The sequence below is a fragment of the Eufriesea mexicana genome, unplaced genomic scaffold (genome assembly GCF_001483705.2).
Source record: "Eufriesea mexicana isolate 0111107269 unplaced genomic scaffold, ASM148370v2 scaffold3780, whole genome shotgun sequence".
In the NCBI taxonomy this organism is placed as follows: Eukaryota; Metazoa; Arthropoda; class Insecta; order Hymenoptera; family Apidae; genus Eufriesea; species Eufriesea mexicana.
Window position 1 is genome coordinate 805,200 of NW_016911795.1, and position 19,604 is coordinate 824,803.

A 19,604-nucleotide genomic window follows, 5' to 3' on the forward strand; every position below is an offset into this window, starting at 1 on the left:
AGGGAAAGAAAAGAAGAGAGAAAGAAAGGAGGTTAAAAGAAAAAAAAAGAAAAGAAAATGATAAACGCTTGTTTTTCATAGTGCTTCAATATTTGACTTTTGTCTTAACCTCTTCCGCGACTCCACCCCACCTGAGTTTGTAGATGCGCGACCGCCACTGTATCAGAGGATCTAGAACTGCCTGAATGAAAAGATAAGGCCTAGTGATCTCGCTAAGTAACCATCCGCACACGAATTCTAACTTGTTGAACGGTAGCGGACCGTTCTGCACGACGCTAAGTAGCACCCACTCGAAGAGCACGCTAGCCGCCCAGGAAGCACAGGCACCTAACACTAAACACTCGCTAAGCGGTTCCAGGACGATTGTAGTAGGTAACATAGCCACTCTGAGCTTTACCCACCTTCGTAACCTCGCCTGGAATGAATGCAGCTCGCAGTGACCGCTATTTTGCAATGCCGGCTGCGAGGATACTGTAATGCGCCAACCACGATCGGTCAACGACTTTGCATAGAAAAAATCTTCGGCTAAATACACACCGAACGTTTTTAATCCGCCGACCTCGTCGAGTGCTGCCTTTCTCAATAATGCCGACATACCGGTATGACAGTTTATCCTGAGCAAATCGGCGGTAAGGTATATACGCGAGAGTACGGTACCGAAGAATATTTTCTCATATGCTGCGGCAAAACCTTCACGATCACAGGTAAACGGCATCTGATGTACCAACGCAACATTGTCAGTCATGTAATTAACCATGTCCAAGAGCGTGTCCTCTTTCATCTTGATACCACTGTCACTGATCAACACAAACTCGTGCTTGGCCGCCTCGTATGCTGGTTGCATATTGTTGATCTTTGGATTCACACCTACGTTGCAACCACCGATAAAAAGTCTTGCGTCTACTTTCGGATATTTCTCGATCAGTTTACGCACTAACATCAACACAGGATCTGAATCGTCTTCCACACAGAATAATAGCTCGTAACGAGGATACTGCATGGTGAAAAATGTCTCTAAGTTGCTAAACAGATTGGGATCAACGCCCATCAATGGCTTTATGATTGACACACCGGGTAAGGGCGTTTCGTAGGTTGGTACTTGAGTGACTTTCCGGTGCAGCTTCCAGTGACCAGCAATCAGTGCCAATGCGTGAATGATCCACATTACCGACCAGAATATCATGAAAAATATTGCAAACCCGTAAAGGGTATATATCATGGAGTTCATCTTCGAACAAGGATCCTCGTCACTCGGAGGCCCTAACCTCCGGGGCTCCTGGCTCGCCTCACCGCTTTGGTGTCCTCCTTCGTTCCGTCGTGATTATTCGATTCTTTCGTGCCTATCGATCCGAGCGATGATCTGAAAGCCTGCCATCCTCCTGGGACGTGTAAACGATATTCGCGGCATCCTCGACGAAGATCCCGTCTTGCCGCGATCACGAATGCCGTCGAAATATCGCGCGGGCCATCGATGATGTAGCGTTTTTGCCAACTTCCACGGCGTAACACCGTTTTCACGGCGATCACAACGACGACGACGACGACGATGACGATGAAGACGTGGCCACCGCTTCCAATACATTCACGCACTAGCTTCCCCCGCGCGGTTTATAGGATGGCTGCGTAGCCGTGTCCACGGCTACGAGCACTCGAAAACGCCGGTACGCTGTGCCGACGGCCGTGTACCAACTTTCTACACCGCACTCTCTTTCTCTTCCTCTTTCTATCCCCCACCCCCCCTCTCTCTTTCTCTTTCACTTTCCACTACGACAAGGATCGCCCTCTTATTCACAATAACTGATACCGAAGCACCCTCTTTGTCACCACGTACAACCAACGATCTTCCCGAATTTTCACCGATGCATTGAACTTCGCCCCTCTCGTGCACCAACGTAGGTACGTAATATGGCACAACGATAATCGAAAAATATCCCTTGAATTTGTCGTGTTTTGCCCTCGATAGTCCTCCAACGATAGTCACCTTCTATTCCCTGAATAACGTCCAGAATAAATGCATCGTTTTCTTGTCTTTTACTGTGATTTCGCAACGTCTTCTGATAACTGCTACTTTTAACGTTTGTCACGCATGTTCAGTAACCTAGGTTCACCGATCTTTCTAATGCAACATGTATAACGTCAAGGCAGGACGTTCAGTTTGTGTTCACGGACGACTGCTTCCTTTCATAACGATGCGCCTACGCGGCCTTGCCCTGTTCTGTTTCGACTGCAACTACGGCACTGCCATCGCGTGCTAATGCATGCCATGTCGATAACCAAACTTCTGTTGATCGATGCGAACCATTATGAACAGAAAAATGAATAATAAAGACAAAAGGGAAACACAGCAGCAATTCACACACTCGAACACACCTTATAACACACCTTACTATGACGCACCGTCAAGCGTCGACGGGGTAACTGGTTGCATGTGACAGCCGGCAGCTTGCACTGCTGATTCTCTACTAAGTTCAGAGTGTACGCGTGATGACAGCCAACTGACGTTCAGCGTATCTCGTACACCATTTTTATGAAAAATTTGAAATTTATGTGTATCGTTATCACATGATATCGATGTTCTAATCCGGATGAGATAACTCGTTGGTTAATAAAAAAAGAAATTTCTATTATTTAAGATATTGTCGTACTTTATATATTTAACTTTTTATGAGTATTTTATAAATATTAAATTCGATTAAATATTGGTCAATGGATCAAAGAGAAAGCTACACACGATAAATAAATAATACAACCAGGTTGAAAAAACAATTTAATATTTCGAAATTAATTTTTTTTATTATGCTTTATATTAACATTTTAGGTACTTCGATTTTTTTATTTAATATAGACATGAAAAATATGTATATAAGTTTAAGGTCCTTGTATTCTTTAGATAGTTAAGTATCTTGGAGTAAATATAATGTCTAACACATTATAGGTGTGCCACGATTATCGGCCGAAACCAACAAATTTATCAGGAATATCTTTATCGCATTACTCAAGTAAACTATCCATCACGTAGTTTACATTGACGTAAATTTTATTGCTGCCACGTAAATCGTACAAATAGACATTTTGAGTATACAAAGAATAGAGAACAATGAACTGTATGTTATACACAGCATGAATTATTGATTGCCATTTTTTATAAAATACGATTTAAAAACGAATACATAAAATGCATATGTGAATTATAATTTCTCTATACAGTTAAAATCAATTAAAAAAAATCGATGCTGGAAAAGTATAATGTATAAACATATAAACACATTTTAATAAATTATGTAAATAATGATAAATTTTAACTACTCTTATATGTATATAGAATACACGCAGTTAAAAACTTCTATGTTCTAAATTTTTTAAACAGTGGATGTTTGTTTGCCGTAGATGAACTGGGAGCTTTTTTATATTCATAATAAACTGCATCATCTGCACCAGACATTGAAGTCATGTTTCCGGCTTTACGTATAATCTGAAATAATAATTTAAGTGTAGTAATATAATACAAAAGGTATATTTTTTAATGATATTAATATTATGAAACTTACGGGTCTTGGCCCTTCTCCGGGTATCCTTTCCTCATCCGCATCCATATCACTCGCAGATAAAACTTGTTGTAACAAATGGCCCTGTTCTTCTCGAGATGAATACATCAAATCTGGTTCCTATTTTAGTAGTTGAAGAAATAAAATATAAAATAAGTTTAAAAAATCTTTATTCAATTGTTATCGATTAATACGCACCTCTTCCATTCCTGCGAGTTTTGTAATGACTTTATAAGCGTATCCCTGATTCACAAGAAAACGCTGGCGCTTTCTCGAATAATTCATTTCCATCGTATCTTGTGATACCAACGTATAGAAGAATGCATTGTATTCCTCTGCAATAGCACCTATAAAAAGGAAACAATATTTCATATACTTAATTCATTCTATATTATATAATGTTTAGAATCATACCTTTTTTAGCTCTCAAAATTCGTCCTAAACGTTGTGCTTCTTGACGTCGTGAACCACCATGCGAAGATATTTGAATTAAAACATTAGCTTCCGGTAAATCAAAAGAAGTATCTGCCACTTTACTCACAAATATAGTATTTACTTTAGTATTGAATTTGAAATTTTGCAAAATTTGTATTCGTTCACTCTGAAATTAGTTAATAAATATACCATTATCTAACATCTTTTGATTGATATGATTTTTATTTCTACATACTTGACTAGTTGGACCATAGATATATGGCTTATTCATTTTAATGGCATAATGCTTCAAAGCGAAAACGTTATCTGAGAAAACAATAGTTTTATCGCCACGCCTTTCGTGATATCGTATTAAATATTGACAACAACGAAATTTGTTTGGATTCATTACATAAAGTAACTGTAAATAGAATAACGTTTAAAAATCGTTAAATTGTTAAACATCATATTATATTAAATTAAATTAATATAATTACCTACCAATTTTTTACTCATTTTACAACCAAGATATTCTCTATAAAATTCTGGTGTCATAGGACACCAAACTTCGGCACATTGTACTCTTGCAATAAAGCCCCTTTTTTGTAATTCTAACCAGTTGGCTTCATACAATTTTGGTCCAATCAGAAAATTGAGATCAGCAATTTTGTCATCTTCACGAAGTAATGTTGCAGTCAATCCCAATTTACAATGAGACTGAACGATTGTTAAGACTCTTCTGAACATTTTTGCAGGAATTGTATGTACCTCTAAAAATACAATATATATTAAGTAATTCAATAATATAATTCATTCTAACAAAAATTTCTATTACCATCTAAAACCATGATTCCCCATTCTTGTTCTTGAAGCCATCGCATAGTTTGTTCTGCTTCCCATGAACGTTTCTGAGTGTGAGTAATCATAGAATATGTTGTAATTAATATTCCACACCCCATAGGCTTGTCTTTTGCTTCACTTGTAAATCGACAAATCATTGAGTCGTCCGCAGTTGACCACATCTTAAATTGCTGTTTCCACTGTTCTACCGACACTCCAGAATTACATAATACTAATGCACGTTTCCGAACTGTGCAACAAGCTGTTACTCCAACTAAACTTTTACCAGCACCGCAAGGCAAAACTATGACACCTGATCTAGCACGTCCATTTCCAAACATTTTTCTTAAACTCTTTTCCTGATAAGGTCTCAGCACAGCTGATGGTTTCAAGTCAATGCTAAAATATAATTTATTAATTTTTCAGATATTTTGTATACTTCATGTTGCACACAATTCTGCTATACTATTCTATTATACTTTATATCTGGATTTACGGTATCATTACGAAAGTCGTATTCTGCTAATAAAGGATACTCCAATTCTATACATCTCTTTTGTATAACTTCAATTTTTTCCTGTAACAACATTTTTTATAAATATTCAATAAGGTTTATAAACATATTGTTTGTAAATTAAAAGTGAAATATTGTACCTGATTTACTTCAAAACTAACTGTCTTTAATTCGTGTTCTTCTTCTTCATCCTCATCTTCTTTATCCATTTTATCATAAAAGGTAGTTATATCTTCAGGAACAGTAGCTGTTTCTGCTGGAACTTGATCATTAGTTATTTCTGTCACTTTCGTGGTTCCAGTTGGTACACTGGTCATTCCCTTGGCTCCAAACTAGGAACAATAGAAATTATTGTTACTGTATTTTATCAATCACATCATTAATACAAATATATTACTACCTGTGGTGCCTTTGTTTTGTTTTGGACATTTGTAATTATTTCATCTTTCTCATCTTCTACATTCTTTTTTAATCTACATTCTTGAATTACAGGGTCCTTTAGTAGTTTCTGCAATACTTCCGGATATGGAGATTCAACAAAATACTTATTGTGCTTTAATACTAATTTCACTTTACCATATGATAATGTACACAATTTTATAAATTCTATTATACCATCAGGAATGCTAGTTTTACTAAGTCTTTTTAAGTATTCTATTATATCGTGTGTTTGAAGACCAACACTGACTGCAGCATACAAAGAATAAGCAGTCAATTTATACTAAAAATAAAAAAATACAAAATTTCTATAAATTGTATATGACTAAAAATTAATATTTATAATTATATATTTACTTCATGAATATGTTCTGGGCGACAAACAGGTTCTGAGATAGCAATTAGGAAATCATGAGCATGTTTGTACACAGGTGAAAATGATTCCAAAAAAATATGCCCATTTGGTGCCTAAAAAAGTCTTAAATAACAAAATAATGCTAATATTTGAGAAATAAGATTATAAAAGATTAATTAGTATTTATATCCTACCACCCAGAGTGGTCTTAAAGTACAGTCAGGCTTTAAAATCATCTGTGAACGATAATCCTTTGCACCAAATTCATCTTCCAATGCTGTATCATCTTGTTTTTCAACATCATTTTTGGCTGCATCAGGTATACCCTCAGTTTCATTATCATCTAAAGAATCATCATCATTATATTCTTCTGGATCTTCCTTACGCTTTTTCCATTTACCTCTGTCTATAAAAATAAATAATAGCTTGCAATGTGATATTAAATAATTTTGCTCTTGTTCATATTTATAATAAATCATTTTAAATTTTAATTTATGAAAGATATGGTGAAAACAATAAAAATACATCATTTTTAATACATAAAAATAGTAAAAGTTTTTAATCAAATAAAGAATATATATAAATTTATACCATTATCTTTTTTGAACCGTTTTGGCGGACCCATTGTTAAACGGCAATTTAATTGTCAAATTATAAATAATTTTGTTCAATATTATTAGATAAATTTCTTTAATTTATTTATAATTTAAACTGAAATTAATAACTTCTAGAAATTAATAACTTTATGTTGCAAAAGTGTAATCATATCTACTACTTATTTGCTCGTTTCGATAATAGAGGACAGAAACTGTAGAGTGTATACACGATAGAAAAAATGGTTAACCATAGACAAAATATAGCACAGATATAACATCTTGTATAAATTCTTGTGCACTAAATACTAGATACTAGGTAATAAATAGGTAGATGAAAAAATATTGTGATACAATTCTTAAGTATATAAATAATTATATTCCTATTTTATTAACTGTACTTACTGAATTTTAACCAAAAAGCATTGTCTGTATCGTGTTTTCGAATTATAACCACTCACCAATCTAGTTGTTTTGCTAATATTTGCATATTTTTATTTTGTAATTTCAATAAGAATATTTTAATATAATTATAATATATCAATATTTTAAAATGAAAATTCATATACGTTATTATGATGGTGCTAGGTAAAGTAAAAACATCTTAGATCAGAAAAATGTTTTTTTATTAATAACCAAACTAATAAAAAAAATATAAATTAGTGTAAACTATATTTATAAAAGGAAATTTATTTAATGTTTTTGATTATTTCTATTCCTTCTTTATTCACTGTCAAGAAGAAACATCACTGTTCGTAGTAAAAGTTTTTTTACTGACTAGGCCTAAAGAAAAGAGGCAAGCTAAAGCGGCACCTTGCTCTGCCCATTTTTTATTTTTTTCCCTATAATGATTTAAAATACAATTTAAATTAATAAAATAAGAACACATATCATAGTATTTAATTTTTTCTGTTACCAAAAGGAGGATCCATATCTACGTCCATCAACGGTAACGATGGATCGAAATAGTTTTTCTTTTCGCTGCGTATTATAATTTGGCACATTTTTGCTTTGAGTTTGTGTCCATTTGTATAATATAGTTTTTGGCAATTCAACATCTGTTATGTAATTATTTCTTAAGAATGCACATTGCATTAAAATTACATCTTCCTCCTCAGAAATCTTTCTCTTAGTAGATAATTGTTCCTCATTCTGTTTTTCATCTTCTCTCATAGGTGAAACTTGAGATCTCCCTAATAAACCTTTATCTTCAAATTCCTTTTGTTTTAAACAACAATAATCGCTTAAGTCCCATAAATTGCTAAAATAAGATATTTATTAATTACATAATATGTGGCCATATTATTTTGATACTAATACAGTTCATACCACATTTGTTCTAAAGTTTGAGTGCCAAGGAACTTTTTTCCTAATGTTGATTCTTGCTGTTCTCTAAGAATATTTTGTATACAGTATTTGGTATTGGAAGGTAAATTGTCATAATCCACTGCATATTTTAAATATGATTTTATCACATCATTCATGGGAAGTAAACCATCTTTACTAAATATTGAACAGTTCCATTCAGCTGCACGTGCAAGCATCACACTACTGCATCCAGTTATTTCCTTAAATCTGCAAACAATTATAATTACCTTCAAACTATATAAACAAATACTATATAAATGTTTTAAAGGTAGAATTTAACTGAAGTATCACTTGAAAATATCAGAATATTTCTGTATTTCTTTTGAGCCTCCATTTGCTATAACTGGTATGGTAAGTTTGTCAGCAATTTTCTTTAGAACCTCATTACGGTTCATATGCTGTGGTCTTTCATTAACAGTTCGGCCATGGACTGCAATTGCTGATATACCAGTTGATTGTAGAAGTTCACAAAGTTCTAAAGTCTTATCCAAATCTGATAATACACGAATTTTACAAGTTACTGGAATGTTCAGATTATTTACTAAAGTTTTTAAAATGTTTGTAGCTATTTCTGGTTCTTTTAGGAGAGCTGCTCCCATTTTTCCTATTAAAGAAAACAGTTTAGGGCAACCCATATTTAGATCAATTCCAGCAATATCTTGTTCTACCATCTTAGCTACTCTCAATGCTCTAGCTGCATCGCAAGTACCAATTTGTAGAACTACTTTATCTTTTTCTTTAGCACAAGTTCGGAAAGTTACTGTACCATCTGTTTTATCAATATAATCAATTGTTCCTAAAACATCTAAAAAAAAATTTATTAAAGTAACTTCTTTCAATTTTTAAATTAAATTATTTTTTAACAATATTGTAATACTAACATTTTCTTACCGTTCTTACGACGAAATGAACGTAATAATTTCCAGTCTATTAATTCCTCCGTATATACTATATCAGCACCATAATCAAGTGCAAGAAGTCGCATAGGCAAAGTACCAATTCGTACCATAGGTGCTAATATAAGTTTATTCTCATAATTTAATTTCTTTTTTTCCATTTTTATCATTACCTTTTCATATAATGTATTGTCAATATGTTACAACATTTGTTGTAATTTTAAAAGGTTTAAAAATATAACTTAATTCTATTAGAATGAGTCAACATTTACTTATTATTATCACTTTTATCGGTACATAATTAATGTAAACATTTTTTTTTTTAACATCTCTATCATGGTAAATTAATATCCTTCATGAATTTTCTACAGCATTGTCACGCATGCTATTAGTACTTTCTGACGACGACGCACATGGCGTTACTTCACTGTTATTTAAACCAGATGGCAGTTCTATTCTGTTCATCATTCGAGTTGTTCATTCGTTATAGTAAAAGTTTTGTATTCTATGATTAGGGTCTAAAGAATACTTTCAAATTTAAACGTTAAAATCGATCAACTGTCAAACAATACGTTGAGAGTAATATGGTACACTTTTCTCTTTGTTTCATCGATTTAGCGATTAATAAACCACGTAAAATCTTCTGTATACAAGTTATTTTCATAGAAGATTATTGGTCATCGTGGTCCAACGATAGATAAAGAAAAATTTTAATAATGTTTACACCATCAAAACCAACAGAGGCAGATTTTATTGATGTGACCGTCTTAAATACTCCGCAACCACAAGCAACTTCAACTGTACAAAGAAAAAGCACGTAAGTTTATTCTGTCTCTAAATTACATGTTTAATATACTTTAAATAATATGATATAATCTAAGTAGTAATAAAGCACTGTTAAGAAAAAATTCATTTTTTTAGACTGGAAAGTAAGGTTCTTGAAAAAGGTATTAATGAAGCTGTTTATAAGCAGCCTGTTATACACAAAAATGACGTGATAAAGAAATTTGATGAATCTTCTCTTGGTATACTTAACAATATATCTTCCTGTAAGTCTTCTATTATGATTTACATAAATCATAATGATGATAGCTTTAAATGATAAGTCTTTGTAGTTTTAGCTGAAGTAAGTGGAATGGCGGAAATAGATAAGCAAAGTGAGAGTAAACTAGATACAGAACGTGAACTTGCTAGAAAACTACTTCAGAGATGTAGTGATTTAAAAACTACATCTAGTATATATGGTAAAAACTAGTTTTATGTGTATAATTCTAGATTTATTGACAATTAATGAATATACTTTATAATCCTTGCAGATACAAACAAGGAAAATAATGCAAATAGTCAAAACTTATCAGATAATATTACTTCTTCAGTACTGATTAATTCAGGTCAATCTGTATGTTCCAATCAAGTTAATCTTCAAAATGAAAATACTTCACATTCAGCTACTAATAAAACAAATAATGTAAGTATGAATTTTTTTCAGAAGTCAGAATGATTTTTTATGTACTCCTTTAATGTGATATTTAGGTTGTCTTTGAACCAAATGAAATAAGTGCACGTTCATCTGGATTAAGTAGAAATTCAGTGAAATGTTTATCATCATCATCATCAAGTAAAAATTTGAACACAATATCATTTGATACAACAACTGCTGATTTTATGGCTCAATTTAATAGTGAAGAATTTCGTCCTGCTTCTGAAATGGCTAGTCAAATGCTAGCTGATGAAGTGTCTTGGCAACAAAATTATTCTTATGCCCTTCCTACCACAACTTCTAATGAAAAAGAGTACTTAAACTTATCCTGTTTCTCTGGTATCATTGGTGAACTAGACTTATCAGTAGAGTAAGTATAAAATTATAAATATTTTGCATGAAATATAATATAATTAAATTTTAGATCGTGTGCTGGGCGCAAGGTATCAGTGAGTGAATTCTTTAGAAGAAAATGCGGAAATTTTGGAGAATTATCAGATACTGCGATAGAAAGGCCGAGTTTAGGTATATCTGTAAATAGTCCGAAAAAGAAAAGTCAGCTTATACCTCTGGTCGATTCTACTGTAGAAGGTATTATTTGTATTTATTATAAAGCATTCTTTATATATTCTCTTTTATTTTAAAATTCCTTCCTTTTTATAGAAGTTTCAGTTGGATCCAGTACTGTTAAAGATAAAACTCAAAATATTCCAAATACAACAAAAGATATAGAAGAGCAAAGTATTATGAGTTTGACTAGTATTGCTCAAGCATTACAGGATATTGATAATGGTACACCACGAAGATTGGTGGATCAGCTTATCATGGCAAAAAAAAAGAGAAAACCTGCGCCAATACAAGAAGAGGATCCAGTTAGAGATACTTACACATTAATGCCTTCAAATAGAAAATCTATGCCGATTACTTCAAGTAGAAGTATCGATAATTTCGAAAAAGATATGGGACTATTAAACCTTTCAACAAAATTATCTCTTGATAGTAAAATGACTAATGAAACTATAGATGTTAAGCACACTGTTCCAAAAATGTTATCGTTTGACTCTAACTCAGGTGCAAAAACAAATTTTGAGATTCCTTGTCAAGAACTTAAAAAAGAAATAAGTAATGGAAATTTGCCATCTTCATACAATGAAGGTACAATTTTATTCTTGAAAATATCAAGTCTTATTCAACTGACCAAAAAGCTTGAAATTCTCTTCATGCTTATTTAATTTTAAATATTTTATTAATTTTAGATTTTAAATCATTGTTAGAAAGTTCTAAATTAACTCTTCCAAATTATATAGAAAACAAAATATCGCATCAAACGTCAAATATTAACACAATGATCAGTCACGAAAAAAAATCTGTCGATTTCAAAAAAGAAGAAATAGCAGAAAAAGAAAATATAAAAAAGGAAAATATTTCATATAAAGATAAATCAGAAACTTCTATACAAGACCTACCAAATTTACAAGCGACTCAATCTTATACTAACAGTATGATATAACAATGAGTATATCATCTTTAGACTTGCCTTTTTTTTTTTTTTTTATTAATTTTTATTTTTTTTAGATGTTATCATTGGTAAAAGTACAGAAGAACTATGTAGTTGTATCGTCGGTATATCTAGAGAGGCTAATATTGAACTTTTAAATAAGAGTGATAGATGGGTCATTTGTGCATTAAATGTAAGTCAAGTTCAAGGAGACAAGCACAATGTTCAGCTCATATTACCGAAAGATGTTATTCTTATTAAACCAAATGCAGAGCAGAATGCTAAGGTAAAAGGAAGATACAAATTGTACATTAATCTAAACATTAAAATAAAATTATTTTAGATTACAGTAACAGTAATAAATATGAGTAAACCAATCATCGCAGTCTTAACTATAACAGTGTCAGATATGGTAACGAGATCTGAATGGACTATGAAACATATCATTTGTTTCAAACCTGAAAAAATCGATATAACTGTACTAAATCCCTCTCAGAAAAAAGAACTAGATTTTCAGTGCATTGTCGAAAATAGCATGGCAGTTTTACCTATCACGATAAAAAATAAAAATAATGTCGATGTTCCTATTAAAATTTCTATATTACAGGTGATGATTTTATCTAATTGAATTTACATGAATTTCATTCTTTAAATTTTCTATTTTTCCTTTTTTCTCTTTGATTGAATGTAGGATGAACCAGCAGTATTTAATTTAGAAAATTCAGAAGAATTGCAATATATCACTTTTAAATCTCAAGAAGTGCTCACTATGAATATTCACTGCAAGGGTATTCTGCAAAAGAATACTGAAACGCAACGATCTTTACAACGTTATAGTGGTACTTTAATAATTCAAGCCGGAAATATTTCAGAGGAGAGTATAGTTATTCAAGAAGTTCCACTTCTTGTACAAGTAGGAACTTGTAAGATACAAGTGATTGATACAGACCTACCTTTGGTTGTTGCTAACAAACAAACCAAACCATTGACTATAATTAATCTCGGAACAATTCCGATGCCAATCTCAGCTTCATTTGTTCAAGAAATTGAATCAACAGAAGAAGTGAAATATTTCTTAGTACAACCAGAAAATTTACTTGTGCAACCTAAGGAAACTGGATGTTTCCTTGTCACTTACAGACAGCAAACTTCAAGCATCCCCAAAATGTGAAGAAGCATTTTATAGACCTCTATGTAACGTCATGAATCTATTTTGATTTATTTTTGTTTATATTTACAGGTATACAAAAATCAAATTAGTTGCTGCCAACAATGTCTATCATTACTCCGTCATTGGCGAATCAAGTATATATACTGTGGCAGAAACTGAAAATTTTCCTCGATGTGAAACTCCTCAGTATGTGCCATCTGTTAGTTCTCCATCATCCCCACATAGCGTGGTTTCAAACAAGTAAATTTATTCTTATGTCTCATATTAACTTTGTATGAAGCTTTACTTGTTAGTGTCTTAATACAATATTAGATCAGGCACATCTGGTAGAAATTCACCTCTTAGTTCAGTGTCTGGTTCAACTGTTGCTGGAGACAAAATTCCCATAAGAACTACCCATGCTGCTCTGATATGGAGCAGCGTGAAAACCGGGAAGTCGGAAATTAAAGAATTCACCATTCGCAATACAAGTAACAACAAGATCAAGATACAAGCTACTATATCTGATAGTGAAAAGAATTTTCGAGTAATATATTTAATCTAATAAGATATAAATTAATATTTTGTGTTTGTAAAAACATTAGGAATTTTTTCAGTTTCTTCGAGAACGGCAAGCCGTTGGTACAACCATTGTATTAGCTTTGCAAGGTTTGGAAAGTAGGATGTTATCTGTTGTATTTAGTCCTCATCATATAGGTGCAGCTATTGGAAAAATAATATTCAAACATTATGAGCCAAAAAGAAAAGATTCTGAATCCCGACCCGCAAAAGTGGTAAATAAATTTATTATAAATAAATATTGAAACTCATGTAAATCAGTAAATATTTGAATTAATGTATAATGTATCATTTACAGCTATTTCTGTATGGTTATGGGGGTTATAGCAAGGTTGAAATTTCAGAAGCATTTAAGGACACTGGAGGAAAAATGTGGTTGTCACTTGGTATCTTAAATTCTGAGGGTTCTTTAAATGCAAAAATCAAATTACAAAACACTGGAGATTTATGTTCTTATATTAAAATAAAATTAATACCAAAAGGTATTTTATGTAAATTATACCATAAATGAGTGATCGGTTTCTAAATTATTTTTTAATAATTTTAGCCGTGTATCCAACTATGGTATCGAGCTGGCAAGTGAATCCAACCGAGCTATTGCTAAATCCAAGAGAAGTTCACTGGGTGACTCTGGAATTTCATCCACGAAAACAAGATTTAGCATTATTGCAACAGTCTGATGTATCGCATGTTGGAACGTTATTAATTACTCATGGCGATGAACCTACGCGTTGGAGAATTCGTAGGTGAGTGATACTAAGTTTATAACTAATTATTCTGTTATTTATTATGATTAAATTTTCAGATTATACAATAAGATGAAGGAAACAGGTGAGTTAAATGGAAATGAAAACGAAGCTTTTAGAAACATAATTCATCCAATATGTAAAGCTTTTTGTGGAGAACAATTAATGCCAGATATAAGTGCCATTCGAGATTCAGTGGTAAGTAATAATAAATTTACTAATTTAATTGATTACTAAATTATTTATTATTTCGGGTATTATTTAGCAAAATCTCGGAGATCTTTGTCGGAGTATTCGCCAACATGAAATAATGTTAACTATGGAAGTGTGTACCGATGAGACGCTATCTGTTCTTCATGATAATGCTGATGAATCACAAATGTTTTATTCTCTTTGTAGCGACAACAGTCATATATATGAAGGAAATGGAGAAAGTTTTCTACCTTCAGAGTAAGTGTAATCAGTATGTTAAATACTATAAGTTTTCATAAACTTTCAATTAAATGAATTACCAGGACCTTCGGAGGAAATAATACACTTCAGGACGACATAAATATCGGCAATTTTATGGTCAGTCCATCTATTGTAGTTTTAAATCCACCAATTAAAACAGAGGCAATTGTAATAGTAAAAAACTCATGTACTGTGGCACAGCCATTTGAAACTTCCTTATCAAATACAGAGTATTTATGTGTTGTACCTGCTGAGGGAATGATACCTACTAGAAGAGAATTTCAACTGAAAATCCAATGCAAACGAAAAATTGAACGAAATTTCAATGCAGTGCTTGAAATTTATACAGAGAACAATAAGCTTGATGTACAAATAAGAGTGAATGTTAAACGGTTATAAACTAAAACTTTAGATTTAATTTTTATCAAAATATTTATTACATAGATATGTTGTAATTTCAATTTTTATATGCGCAATATTTTTATTATCAATAAATTAATTTTTAATAAATTTTAAATTTTTGTCAATTTTTTCAAAATGTTAGGATCTACATTATTTATCTTAAACTCTATATTGTACAAAGACTGCAGACTTTGTATTATCTGGACCATGTTCCGAACATCGTCTATGCCAGAATGTAATTTTCCATACATTGGAAGTTTTAAATAAGAAAGCATATCTTTTAAACTTCGTGGATAATATTCTGTTGCATCACAAAAAGTGTTTTTCAAGTTTATCCATTTATTATATTGTACTGGTAACTGTATTTTTTCTAATTGACACTGATATGGCAACATGTATTGTAAGTCCCAATTTCCACATGTAACAAATGCACTATTTTCACTTGAATAATTGTATTTCTTTAACCAATTACAAAATTCCTGAAATACTTCTGGAAAGTAAGGCTCTTTATCCACCATGTCTTGCATGATTCCAGTCAAGTCTATACAGAATGGTGTAAGCTGAGGATGGAATCTCGGCTTAATATACTTATGAAAAGTGTTTACTATTTCCCAATTCTTTGTACACACTACAGCACAAGGTAATTCAATAATTTCTTGAGGTTCAATTTGATTATCTTTTATACAAGTGCATTCAAAATCCAATACAAGTAGATGACTGAAATGTTGTATAACCTTTTTGGTTTCCTTGTAGATAGATAAAGGGTATCTCATCAAAACTCTGTGGGCCATAATCTTATCAGATTGTTAATAATTAATGAAATGAAGAAATATGTTCCAGAATATGTATTGTATAGCTTTCGAAATTGTACCTAAATAAGGTTAAAAAATAAATAATTATTAAACTGGAAGATAATAAGTTTGATACTATTTTTTTGGTTATAGCTTTAATGAAAAAACACGAAACAGTTATTCTGATTTGAAAACATCAACGAATTTATTACAAAACACATATTTAAAATATGCATCATACTATTGCTATTATAATAAATATCAATAAATATTATGTAGTACACATATTTCAATTATAATCACTGATTATGATGATTTACAGTTATAATGTTACAAAGACAAATTATTGTAGAATTAATAATTGATAACTTGGCTGAGTTTCTTTAATCTATTAAGTAATGCATCACCTTTTTTTATTGTATTTTGATAAATTAATCCTCGATCGCATGAAGCGTCAGGAGCTTGTCCTCTAATGCAACCAGCAGCACTGATGGTAACGATTGTTCCAGCTACTTTATCGATTTTACAATGTAATTTACCACTCGCAATAAAACGTGCTATTTCCTGTTCTATAAACTCTTCTGATACACCAAATTCAGTTGCTATTCTACTTAAATTAATAGTCCTATATGCTTGTAATAGTTGAGAGTATGCTTTTAAACGCATTTCCCTTACGTAGTAACGATAATGGAAGTGAAGTAAAGGATTTGCTCTAAGTTCAGACTCTACCCAGGTGAGATTTTCGAAAAACTCTTTGTAACGACAATCGTAGAGAGAATAAAAAAATTCTCTGTATTTGGGAGCCTTTGTTAATAATGTTTGTTGCAGAAGGCCATTGTTATTAAATTGAGAATCAAGATCTAATCGATTTAAGGAAATTATCCCTGATAATATTGTGTATTCTACGACTTCTTCGAATGGTAATAATTCATAGGATTCAAAAGTGGAGATACAGTCTAACAGAAGTACCGCAGCGCGATTAAAGTTTCGTGTTGCAAGATGATAGACAGCTTCGTACACTTTCAATTTATTACGACAGCACCAATTACTGCCCGATGTATGAGATCCTTCCATCAGAGTCGTTATTTTGGCAATTACCTTTCCCATCGAACGGATATTATTTCTTATATATGCAATTCTAAATAAACCGAAAGCAGTTTCAATTTTAATACTCGATGAATTAGTTTCGTCTTTCAAAACCGAATTCGCTATATCTGCGGCATGATCGAGATTACCAATTCTGCAAAAGAACTCAAATTTCTCTTTCCAATTTTTTTTTTCTGTATTTTCAAGAGTCAAATTGTCGGAAGATTGTAATTCTAGCCATATAACCTCATTTTCATATTTCATCGTGTTGAGGAGATCTTTATCAATTTTCCAGTTAAATTCTTTGCATGCATCTTCGTAGTAACGAGTCATATTCCCACGTTTTATTATATCGAGAAATTCAGTTTTTAAATTGTCATCATTTTGATACTTTTCTAGAGATAATTTAAATCGAATCTTAATAAGAAGTATGTACTCTGGGGTTCTATAACACATTTCTAAACTACTCATGACTTGTTTCTCATTAGCATAACAAATATTTTATACAAATTGTAAATTAAAAATGTTAGTTTTTTGTTTTAATTCATATTCATTTTTTATTAAACATAAAATAATTTGAATTATTATTGTCTTCCCATAATGCATTTTAACAGTCATGAACCAATCAGCATGTGTCATTTAAAAGAAGAATGCCGCGTTTTTGCTATTTGTAACCAGATTAGTTAAATGGCGCCAAGTTACAGATCCTAACCTTGCATGTTATTTTTTATAAAGTTTGTCATAAGAAGTGAAACTATATAAATCATGACAGCAAAAGCTACTCACTCTACTAATTTGCCATGGTATAAAGTTACATTTGATATGCAATTGTATTTTAAAAGTAATGAAAAATTATATTTTTATTTTCTTGTTCCAGGGTGGAGAAATATCGACCCAAGAATTTGGATGATTTAATATCTCACGAAGAAATTATTAAAACCAGTCAGTATTTATATCAATTTAATACTTTTATGAATATATATAATTATTAAATCTTTACGAAATTAATATTTTTCATTATAGTAAATAAATTTATTGATGAGAATCAGCTTCCTCATCTCCTTTTCTATGGACCACCTGGTACAGGAAAAACAAGCACAATACTTGCTTGTGCTCGTAAATTATATACACCAGCTCATTTTAATTCAATGGTATAATTTTTCATTATATATCATTATTATTTTATGCGATTTATATATATGTTGTACAGAAATATTTTTTCCACATAGGTTTTGGAAATGAATGCTTCAGATGATAGAGGTATTGGTATAGTTAGAGGACAAATTCTTAGTTTTGCAAGTACAGGTACAATGTATAGGTCTGGTTTTAAATTAATCATTCTCGATGAAGCTGATGCTATGACAAATGATGCACAAAATGCTCTTAGAAGAAGTAAGTCATAATATTAATGATTTGCTTAAAGCATGAAAGACATATTCTACATACAAATTTTTTCAGTAATAGAAAAGTATACAGATAATGTAAGGTTTTGTATTATATGTAATTACCTTAGTAAAATTATCCCTGCCCTTCAGTCTCGGTGTACTAAATTTAGATTTGGTCCATTGTCTGGAAATCAAATTTTACCAAGGCTAGATACTATTATTAAAGAAGAAAAGTAAGTATTTAATTGCACTGAAACATAACACATTAATAACACCATCAAATATGCTTTAGTTTAAATGTTTCGGAAGATGGGAAGCAAGCATTAATGAGACTGAGTGGTGGAGATATGAGAAAAGTTCTAAATGTTCTCCAAAGTACATGGCTTGCATTTGGTGCAGTTACAGAAGAAAATGTTTATTCTTGTGTTGGACATCCCCTTCCAGTTGATATAAAAAATATTGTCAATTGGTTGTTGAATGAATCATATGAATTATGTTATTGTAGTATCCTTTTTATTCTACTAATTTTAATTATTGACCTTTAAATCATAATTTCCTTAACATATATTTATACAGAGATACAAGATATAAAGCTAAAGAAAGGACTGGCTTTGCAAGATATATTAACTGAACTACATTTGTTTGTAAATAAAAGTATGTATTATATTTATAAATGTTATAAGAAGGACGCTAGTTTAATTATTTCGCTTTAGTTGAATTTCCAGATTTGATTCTCATAGATTTAATAATTAAATTAGCTGAAATAGAAAAAAGAGTATCTATTGGTTGTAGTGAAGCAGTACAATTAAATGCTCTTGTTTCGGCATTTCAAAATGCTCGCGATATCGAGACTTCCTAAGGTGTGTTAGATTTGAAGATTGAATTATGATAAGATAATGTGGAATTTATAGCATTATATCCTTTTGTAAAGAAATTTAAAATAAAATCTAATTCAGAAAAAATGGATTATTTATTTTTATTATTAGAATAAAAAAAAGATTGTTTCTTCCACGTTTCGTTATCAACTATTCTTTTTACGTTTTATTTATTGTATACTAAGAATGTTTCAAA

At 31.5% G+C, this 19,604-nt stretch overlaps 6 protein-coding genes and 1 pseudogene across 6 annotated transcripts; 2 read left to right on the forward strand and 5 right to left on the reverse strand.

The window, feature by feature from the left end:
* Positions 1-85: 85 nt before the first annotated feature.
* Positions 86-1,670, reverse strand: GlcT (ceramide glucosyltransferase). Its single transcript, XM_017905361.1, has one exon. The coding sequence runs from the start codon at positions 1,226-1,228 to the stop codon at positions 86-88; it is 1,143 nt and encodes a 380-aa protein (XP_017760850.1). The 5' UTR covers positions 1,229-1,670.
* A 1,652-nt stretch (positions 1,671-3,322) lies between these two features.
* On the reverse strand, positions 3,323-6,789 carry hay (ATP-dependent DNA helicase hay). The gene is made up of 13 exons (XM_017905301.1): positions 6,698-6,789; positions 6,301-6,512; positions 6,109-6,219; positions 5,714-6,034; positions 5,454-5,645; positions 5,279-5,376; positions 4,795-5,198; positions 4,461-4,729; positions 4,216-4,380; positions 3,960-4,146; positions 3,744-3,892; positions 3,549-3,665; positions 3,323-3,472 (listed from the first exon to the last, which is right to left on the reverse strand). Exons 1-13 carry the CDS (start codon positions 6,729-6,731, stop codon positions 3,344-3,346), a joined length of 2,388 nt encoding a protein of 795 aa, XP_017760790.1. The 5' UTR covers positions 6,732-6,789; the 3' UTR covers positions 3,323-3,343.
* A 643-nt stretch (positions 6,790-7,432) lies between these two features.
* On the reverse strand, positions 7,433-9,175 carry Dus2 (Dihydrouridine synthase 2). Its single transcript, XM_017905185.1, has 5 exons — positions 8,959-9,175; positions 8,359-8,872; positions 8,029-8,274; positions 7,616-7,960; positions 7,433-7,541 (listed from the first exon to the last, which is right to left on the reverse strand). The coding sequence occupies exons 1-5, from the start codon at positions 9,131-9,133 to the stop codon at positions 7,433-7,435; spliced, it is 1,389 nt and encodes a 462-aa protein (XP_017760674.1). The 5' UTR covers positions 9,134-9,175.
* Positions 9,176-9,541: 366 nt separating this feature from the next.
* On the forward strand, positions 9,542-15,167 carry spd-2 (spindle defective 2). The gene is given in 20 exon segments (XM_017905348.1): positions 9,542-9,780; positions 9,885-10,012; positions 10,079-10,207; positions 10,280-10,431; positions 10,497-10,813; positions 10,868-11,034; positions 11,107-11,598; positions 11,700-11,942; positions 12,019-12,227; positions 12,285-12,548; positions 12,633-13,108; positions 13,182-13,352; positions 13,425-13,638; positions 13,709-13,885; positions 13,969-14,152; positions 14,218-14,416; positions 14,476-14,614; positions 14,682-14,866; positions 14,932-15,070; positions 15,072-15,167. Coding segments are annotated over 20 exon segments (4,146 nt in total). The 5' UTR covers positions 9,542-9,679; the 3' UTR covers positions 15,132-15,167.
* A 178-nt stretch (positions 15,168-15,345) lies between these two features.
* Positions 15,346-16,603, reverse strand: LOC108551260 (ERI1 exoribonuclease 3). The gene is made up of 2 exons (XM_017905358.1): positions 16,470-16,603; positions 15,346-16,142 (listed from the first exon to the last, which is right to left on the reverse strand). Exon 2 carries the CDS (start codon positions 16,060-16,062, stop codon positions 15,382-15,384), a length of 681 nt encoding a protein of 226 aa, XP_017760847.1. The 5' UTR covers positions 16,063-16,142; positions 16,470-16,603; the 3' UTR covers positions 15,346-15,381.
* Positions 16,417-17,619, reverse strand: LOC108551145 (26S proteasome non-ATPase regulatory subunit 6 pseudogene; annotated as a pseudogene).
* Positions 17,620-17,870: 251 nt separating this feature from the next.
* On the forward strand, positions 17,871-19,392 carry RfC3 (replication factor C subunit RfC3). The gene is made up of 8 exons (XM_017905186.1): positions 17,871-17,951; positions 18,026-18,090; positions 18,172-18,299; positions 18,378-18,540; positions 18,607-18,766; positions 18,826-19,037; positions 19,110-19,187; positions 19,247-19,392. Exons 1-8 carry the CDS (start codon positions 17,914-17,916, stop codon positions 19,390-19,392), a joined length of 990 nt encoding a protein of 329 aa, XP_017760675.1. The 5' UTR covers positions 17,871-17,913.
* The last annotated feature ends 212 nt before the right edge of the window (positions 19,393-19,604 follow it).

Coding starts and splice junctions, on each gene's coding strand:
- GlcT (XM_017905361.1), bottom strand. CDS start 1,228: ATGAACTCCATGATATATACCCTTTACGGGTTTGCAATATTTTTCATG.
- Dus2 (XM_017905185.1), bottom strand. CDS start 9,133: ATGATAAAAATGGAAAAAAAGAAATTAAATTATGAGAATAAACTTATA. Junction 8,275..8,358: donor AAATATTCTGATATTTTCAA/GTGATACTTCAG, acceptor AATTGTTTGCAG/ATTTAAGGAAATAACTGGAT. Junction 7,542..7,615: donor AGATATGGATCCTCCTTTTG/GTAACAGAAAAA, acceptor AAATCATTATAG/GGAAAAAAATAAAAAATGGG.
- hay (XM_017905301.1), bottom strand. CDS start 6,731: ATGGGTCCGCCAAAACGGTTCAAAAAAGATAATG. Junction 6,513..6,697: donor ACGGTTCAAAAAAGATAATG/GTATAAATTTAT, acceptor TTATTTTTATAG/ACAGAGGTAAATGGAAAAAG. Junction 3,666..3,743: donor AACTCGCAGGAATGGAAGAG/GTGCGTATTAAT, acceptor CTACTAAAATAG/GAACCAGATTTGATGTATTC.
- RfC3 (XM_017905186.1), top strand. CDS start 17,914: ATGACAGCAAAAGCTACTCACTCTACTAATTTGCCATG. Junction 17,952..18,025: donor CACTCTACTAATTTGCCATG/GTATAAAGTTAC, acceptor TTCTTGTTCCAG/GGTGGAGAAATATCGACCCA. Junction 19,188..19,246: donor ACATTTGTTTGTAAATAAAA/GTATGTATTATA, acceptor ATTTCGCTTTAG/TTGAATTTCCAGATTTGATT.
- LOC108551260 (XM_017905358.1), bottom strand. CDS start 16,062: ATGGCCCACAGAGTTTTGATGAGATACCCTTTATCTATCTACAAGGAA.